The 8085-nt window shown below is 36.8% G+C and overlaps 1 protein-coding gene across 1 annotated transcript; it reads left to right on the forward strand.

The window, feature by feature from the left end:
* Positions 1–471: 471 nt before the first annotated feature.
* On the forward strand, positions 472–5353 carry LOC111149895 (olfactory receptor 4P4-like). The gene is made up of 2 exons (XM_022507191.1): positions 472–1370; positions 5302–5353. Exons 1-2 carry the CDS (start codon positions 472–474, stop codon positions 5351–5353), a joined length of 951 nt encoding a protein of 316 aa, XP_022362899.1.
* Positions 5354–8085: the final 2732 nt, after the last annotated feature.

The raw sequence follows: 8085 nt of genomic DNA on the forward strand, positions 1-8085 counted from the left end.
AGAGTTGAAGAGAAAATTTAAATCGGAATTGATTGAGAAGTCAGGTATAAGGTCAGGGCTGAATCATGACCCCGCATCATGAAAATGCAGATGTAATGAGGATATTTGGTCAGAATTAATCTGAAATTATAAAAGTATTGGGTGGATCACATTGTTAGGCAATCAGTATGTGTTTTGAGTAACATCTAAGACTCATCTGGGGATTGATCAAAGGCCTTCGTGTTGACTAAGGCAGAATTTGCTGGTAGATTTAATGGAAAGTTGTTATTTTGTGTTCTCCTAGAGTCTTCTTAGGGGTCATTTTAATTGAATATTTGGTTTATATTCTCTGAGACACTTGGATGAGGCATAGTCAACCTAGTGAATTCCTTGAATAGGATATGATCATCACTCTACTCAAGAAACCCTTCTAAATATGGCTTCATGAATTCTGTATTTCAGGTGACTATTCTATTCTATCTACAGTGGACCATGGATCAAAGCAATAATGTCATTGTACTTATTCTCATGGGACTTTCCAAAAACAAGAACATTGAAATCCTGTGTTTTGTATTATTTTTATTTTGCTACATTGCTATTTGTGGGGGAAACTTGCTCATCATGATTTCTATCATGTGCAGTCAGCTAATTGAGCAACCCATGTATTTTTTCCTTAATTACCTCTCACTCTCCGACCTTTGCTACACGTCCACTGTGACACCCAAACTAATGACTGACTTACTGGCAGAAAGGAAGACCATTTCCTACAGTAACTGCATGACACAACTCTTTACCACACATTTATTTGGAGGTGTGGAGATCTTCATCCTCACAGGGATGGCCTATGACCGCTATGTGGCCATCTGTAAGCCCCTGCACTACACCGTCATCATGAGCAGAGAGAGGTGTAACACTATCATCACAGCCTGCTGTACTGGGGCCTTAATCCACTCTGCCAGTCAGTTCCTCCTCACCATCTTCCTACCCTTCTGTGGCCCCAATGAGATGGATCACTACTTCTGCAACATGTATCCTTTACTGAAGCTGGCCAGCACGGACACATACAGAATTGGTCTCTTGGTCATTGTGAATTCAGGACTGATTGCTCTGATGACTTTTGTGATTTTGATGGTGTCCTATTTTCTGATATTATACACCCTTAGGGCTTACCCTGCTGAGAGCCACTCCAAAGCTCTTTCCACCTGCACTTCCCATGTCAGAGTTGTGGTTCTGTTCTTTGTACCTGAGCTATTAATTTACATTTGGCCCGCCACAACTTTCCCAGAAGACAAAGTGTTTGCTCTTTTCTACACCATCATTGCCCCCATGTTCAACCCTCTGATCTACACACTGAGAAACACGGAGATGAAGAATGCGTTGAGGAAAGTGTGGTGCTGTCATGTGCTCTTGGAAGGAAAGTAGGTTTGCAAAAGCTTTTCTGATTTTCATGCTGTGGTTCCTTGAAACCTAAGACTGAATAAGATCCATTCTAATCATCCGGCCCCACTGCTTGGAGAAATTAGAGGGCAAGCAGGAAGCATCATCTCTGTTGTTTTATTCTTCAATCTGACACCTTATCAACAAACTGAGTGTAATTTTTATTCACATGCCTCTCCACCTAAGATAGGTATTAAGAATTAGGCTCATAGGGGCGCCTGGGCAGCTCACTAGATTGAGCATCTGACTCTTGATTTCAGCTCAGGTCATGACCTCAGGGTCCTGAACTCGAGCCCCGTGGGGCTCTGCACTCAGCAGGAGTCTGCCTGAGATTCTCTCTCTTCCTCTCTCATTGCCACTCCCCGCTGTGTTCTTACTTTCTCTCTTTCTGTCTCTAAAATAAATTTTAAAAAAGAATTGTGCTTATATGATATGGAATAACCAGATGATATCTTACGTACAAAAGATTATATCACCTATTGGCCTTTGTATTGGGAAAAGAAAAAAAAAAAGATAAAACAGAGCATGCATTTTTTCATACTTTAAAATACTAAAGAGCTAAAGAAAATAATACCTTCAATTTTCAACTGTTTACTCAACCATGAACACAGAAAGTTGCATGTAACATTTATATGCAGTTCATGCATCACCACAAAAGGAACAATAAAATCCTGTAATCAGCAACCAGGTGAAGAGTTAGAAATTACCAGTACCTGAATTCTTCCTTGTTTCTCTTTATAGTCACTAGCCTCCCCTCACTTTCTTCATCTCTAAATCAATTAGTTTGATATACTTTTGTACTTTGTGGAAAAATATTGATATAGATCATACTCTTAGTGTCTCTTCATTATGCTTGTGAGATTCATTCCTCATGTTTTGTGTATTTTCTGAGTGTTTTCATAGTATTTCATTGTGTGAGTATGTAACGGCTAATTTATCCATCCTCTTGTTGCTAGACACTTGGGTCACTTCCTGTTTTGGCCATCATGAGCAGCACTGCTTTGAGCATTCTTGAACATTTCTTTTGGTTAATATAGATCTTCTATTCTTGCTTTAGCATGTTTTATATTGTAATTAAGACTGAAAATTCTAAGATAGTGGTTATATACCTGTGTTACTATTCTTTCCTAATACCTTACTGACATAAAATATATTATATTAAAAAAAAAGGATTATCAATAGAAAAACACTAGGGTGAGTGCAACAAACGGTTTAGAAATATGTGAAACTTCTGGCCTGTCTAGGATCCATGGTCTGTAAGACGTTTATTAATGCAAACCAACCTGTCTGTCATAGATAAACCGTTCTTAGAAAGAAGAGAGCTCTTAAGAAGATAGTCCCTACAGAACAGCTCAGAAAAACTTCTCAGAATAGAGCGTTAGGTTATGTTAGCAAGAAGAACACTTTGGTGTTAACAATTGGGAAATTTTAATACATAGGATATTCACTGTACTATATGAAGTTGGTTGTCCTAATAAGCAAAACAAGGGAAATTCTTTATTTAGCTCTTCAAAAGAAAAAAAAAATACATTTTGGTAGGCTTCAAATAAGGGCAGTGGTTTTAGGTGAAGAAGGAATGCTGTATGTACAATGTCAGATTGCCACACATCCACACACATGCGCGGAAGTACACTTTGTAGAAAATAAGATCTTCCTGAGGTTTCTACCTCTGCTGAAATCCGAATAAACAGACTTGAGTAGACAATGAAGAATGAGAGAGAAAATATTTTGTTTCTGTTCATAGTGTATGATCAAATAGCAAAAATTACTGAGAAAAGAGGAATTTATGTTGAAAACGGCCAAAGCAGAATATGTCATACAATGGCAGCTTTCAGCGTTGTCCTCAGACACAAACAGAATGAGTATGTTTATTATATAAAAGTAAGAAATAATTTTAAAAGTACTTTATAGGGGTGCCTGGGTTGCTAAGATGGTTAAGCATCTACCTTCAGCTCAGGTCATGATCTCAGGTCCTGGGATGGAGCCCTGCATCAGTCTTCCTGCTCAGTGGGGAGCCGGCTTTTCCCTCTATCCCCCCAGTCCCTGCTTGCGTTTTCTCTCCCTATCTCTGTTTCTCAAATAAATAAATATAATTTTTAAAAAATAAATAAAAGCAGGGTATCGGAACAGGAATCTGAAAGCTGTCCAAGGTGTTAAAAGACAAAATAATAGGAGTAGCTATATTTTAAGAAAAATAGGATGAATGGAATCTTGATGTTAACAATTTAGCAGAACACTGAATTAGAAAGAAGAAGTGATAGAAAAAAGTAGATATATTAAGAGACGTTATGAATGAAGTGAGAGAAAACAACATGTATCTATCAGATTCCAGGATTTGGGTAATAGGGAAAAAAAATTAAAAGATAATTATTGGGAATTTTTGAAAAGTGATGAAAATAATCTTTACAAAATAATCACAAGAATGAAACATATTTGCTCCCTTTTTAAAGATTTTATTCATTTATTTGAGAGAGAGAGTGAGAGATAGCAAGAGTGGTAGCAGAGGAAGATGGAGGAGAGGCAGACTATCTGCTGAGCAGGAAGATCCTGATGCAGGGTTCGATCCCAGGACCCTGGGACCAAGAAGACCTAAGCCGAAGGCAGATGTTTAACCAACTGAGTCATCCAGGCACCCACAAAAAGATTTGCTCTTAAGAAGAATCATAGAAAACACTACGTCCAGGCAATATTTAAATCATAATATGAGTAGAAAACAGAAGAAAATGGAATTGCCTCATGAAAGCACTAAAAGGAAAATGTTACCCTTGACTTCTGAATTTTTCAAGAAGAGTAAAATGAGGATTTTTCAGTACAGTGGAACAACAATGAAAAATAACCAAGATCTGACTACAAATCTATGCTCAGTAAAAGAAGTTGTGCAGAATGTTTTCATTAAAAAGGGAGGAAGTCTGAGAAAGAAGATAGATTCCAGAAAGAACGGAGAAGGAGAGAAGTAGTAGGCGTATTTGTAAGCCTAAAAATTGCATTAAATTAGGCCATCTTATCTAACATGTGAGATAAAGCCTAGAAAAACAAAAGAAAGATCCTGTCCACAACATCATGTGGGTTGTGGTTGGAAGAAAACGGTCAGAAAAACAATGGTTTGTGCTCTTGCCTTCCCAAAGCACTTCCCACTTGCTGGGGGACTGACTGTTCTGGCCATGCCTACAACCTCAACTCTTCCAATCCCAACTTTGGGGAGGGCTCTTCTCTTGCAAGTTCATTCTTTGGGTATTCTTCAGTCCTAGCTTACTTCTAAAACTCTCATTGAACTATAATTGCTCTACAAAGAACTGTACGTATTTAAAATGTACAATCTGATTAAGTTGGGACCTAAGTATAAACCTGTGACTCCATCACCATAATCAAGACTGGGAGAGTATCCAGCCTTCTGAAAAGTTTTTCCTGATACCTGGTGATTTGCTTTGGGTCTTTATAGATTAGTTTGTGTTCTCTAGATTTTTACATAAATTTATCATGCAGTATATAACCTGTGTTCACTAGCTTCTTTCCATATGGTTATTTGGAGATTAATCCATATTGTTGCACACATCAGATGTGCATTCCCTGTTCATTGCTGCATGGATTCTACCCTGCAAATCCACAGTTCTGTTCTTGGGAATTTGGCTCATTTCCAGTTTGGGCTACTACAAACAAACCTGCTTGCAGAGATTCATGCACAAGTTTCTGTGTGAACCGTATGCTTCACTTCTGTCAGGTAAATCCTTAGGTGTGGAATGGTTGGTCATAGGCAGCTGTATATTTCACATGTGAAGAAACCACCAAACTGTCTTTTCAAAGTTATATCCCCACAGGAAGGTTATGAGTGTTCCCACTTCTCTTCTACTCTTCCTATACAAATTTTATTTTTAGCCATCCTACAAGGTGTGAACTGGCTTTTCATTGCAGTTTTAATTTGCATTTCATAAATAACTAGTCATATTGAGCAGATTTTCATACACTTACTTGACATGGTGAAAAGAGTGCAATGTCTTATGGAAAAATGTCTTTTCAATCTTTTGCCCATCTTAAAGATTTTCATCTAAGATGTTGAATTTTTATTTTTATTTTTATGTTTTTAAAGATTTCATTTATTTATTTGACAGAGAGAGAGAGCACAAGCAGGCAGAGTGGCAGGCAGAGGGAGAGAGAGAAGCAGGCTCTCTGCTGAGCAGGAAGCCTGATGAGGGGCTTGATCCCAGGACCCAGGGATCATGACTGGAGCCAAAGGCAGATGCTTAACCAACTGAGCCACCCAGGTGCCCCTAAATTGTTGAATTTTTAGACATAAAATTGCTTATCCTGTTCTCTGATTAATCTTTCAGTGTTTGCAATATTTGTTGTGATGTCACTTCTCTCATTCTTGATATTGGTAATTTGTGTCTTCTTCCCTTTGTTCTCTATCACTCTGACCAGAGGTTTATCAACATTATTGAATTTCTCAAACAGAATTTTTTTATTTCAATTTTCCTTATTGTTTTTCTCTTTTATTTTTCATGGATTTTCACTTTGATCTTCATTACTTCCTTCTTTTTACTCTGACTTAACTCGCTCTTCTTTTTCTAATGTCAACCTGGAGGCTGAGGACATTAATCTGAAACCTTTGTTCTTTTCCAGTCTAGATATTTAGTGCAATATATTTCCCTCCACGTTCTGTATTACCAGGACCCCAAACTCTGACATATTTTGTTTTCATTTTCATTCATATAAAGCTACTTTCTAATTTCCCTTTTGATGACTTCTTGATCCAGGAAGTTACTTAGAAGTAAGTGTCTTATATAATTTCCAGATATTTGGAAATCTTCTAGATTTCTTTTTAATATTTTTCATTTGATTCCACTGTGGTCAAAGAACATACTCAGAAAGGTTAGAGTCCTTTCATTATTGAGACTTACTCGATGGACCAGAAAAAAATGATGTATCCTAGTCAGTGCTCTGAGCTAACTTGACAAGAATATGTATTCTGCTAGAGTCAGATGAAGTATTTCATAGAGACAATCAAGTCCAGCCAGTTGATGGTTTTGCTCAAGTCTACTAGTACCAGGGCACCTGGGTGGCTCAGTGGGTTTAACCTCTGCCTTCAGCTCAGATCATGATCTCAGAGTCCTGGGATCGAGCCCTACATCGGGCTCTCTGCTCAGCGGGGAGCCTGCTTCCCCCTGTCTCTGCCTCCTTGTGATCTCTCTGTTAAATAAATAAATAAAATATTTAAAAATAAGTCTAATACCTTTCCTGATTTTCTGACTACTTGTTCCATTAATTATTAATAAATGTGTTCTGAAATATTCAACCATATTGTGAATTTGTCTATTTTTCCTTAAGATTCTATAAGTTGTTTTATGAATTGATAGCCCTGTTATTAGGGTCATAAATATTTAGGTAGTTATGTCTCCTTGATTAGTTGGCCCCTTTATCATATGACATGATTTTTCATAATACTTTTTGCTCTTAAATTTTCTCTGATAATTGAAAAGCCTTTTCAATTTTCCATCTTTCATTGGCATTAGCATTATTTATCTTTTCCATCCCTTTTCCTCTAATCTATTATTTGTATCTTCATACGTAAAATATATAATTTTCTGATTCCAAAGTATAGTTGGGTCGTGTGGCTTATTTGTTTGTTTTTGCTTTGTTTGTTTTGTTTGTATATCCTATTTGGCTTTTAACTTCACTACTTAGACCTTTTCCATGTAATGTGATTATTGATAAGTTGGAGTGTAAGTCTATCATCTTGTAATATAATAAATTTCTATTAATTCTATTTGTTCTTTTTTTTTCTTCTCTTCCCTTGAATCAATTGAGCATTCTTATGATACCACTTTATGTATAGTATAGTAGCATTACAATAATATCCTTCCATTTCTCTATGCCCAACCTTTATGTAATGTTGCCATACCTTTTAGTACTACAAAAGTTATTAAGACCAGATATATTGCTATTATTTTGGAAACCAGCTCTGTTATCTTGAGCAAGCTATTTAATCTCTAGAAGATTCCTTTTTTTTTAATCTCCCTTTGAGGAATAAGGGCGATAATTCCCATGAAAATTTTTTTAATAACTAAATCAGATAATGTACTTGAAATACTTAATACTTAACATACAGGAATTTAAAAATGCTTATAAAATTTATGATTAATTTACTATGTGAGCTGTTCCAGATGGGATGCTATAAAACACTGATTTTTGGAAGTCATATGAGTACACACATATATGGATTTTCTGTTCAAGAAAGTAGGCCACCTGCATTGGTCATATAGTGGTGAGCATAGCTGCCTTCCAAGAAGGGAGGCCACCTGAATTTCAGTGCACACGATTCTGAGCCCGTGTACCTTGCAGCACTGCAACCACACAAAGGAAAGTGCCTGGTAGTAATGAGAATAGAGCTGTACCTATTTGGTTGGTTATCCTCTCCAATATTTTTCAACAAAACCTGTGAGTCCTTTTCCAACCTACAAATAAGAGTAGGGATTTATTTTAATTTTTAATTTATTTTGCTATTTTTTTTTTTCTTCTTAACAATCCAACCCTTCATTGCAACAGTGAGAGTTAACTACTATTGGGTGTGGGTACTGGTCCAGGAGAAAAGTGGTGTGACTGGTCATTGACTTTTCATTGTTATTCATCTTGTGTTTCTTTTGTTAATGACTCTTGTTGCGACTCTGGCCATTT

Source organism: Enhydra lutris, unplaced genomic scaffold (assembly GCF_002288905.1).
Source record: "Enhydra lutris kenyoni isolate GAN:26980312 unplaced genomic scaffold, ASM228890v2 scaffoldscaffold22, whole genome shotgun sequence".
Taxonomy (NCBI): domain Eukaryota; kingdom Metazoa; phylum Chordata; class Mammalia; order Carnivora; family Mustelidae; genus Enhydra; species Enhydra lutris.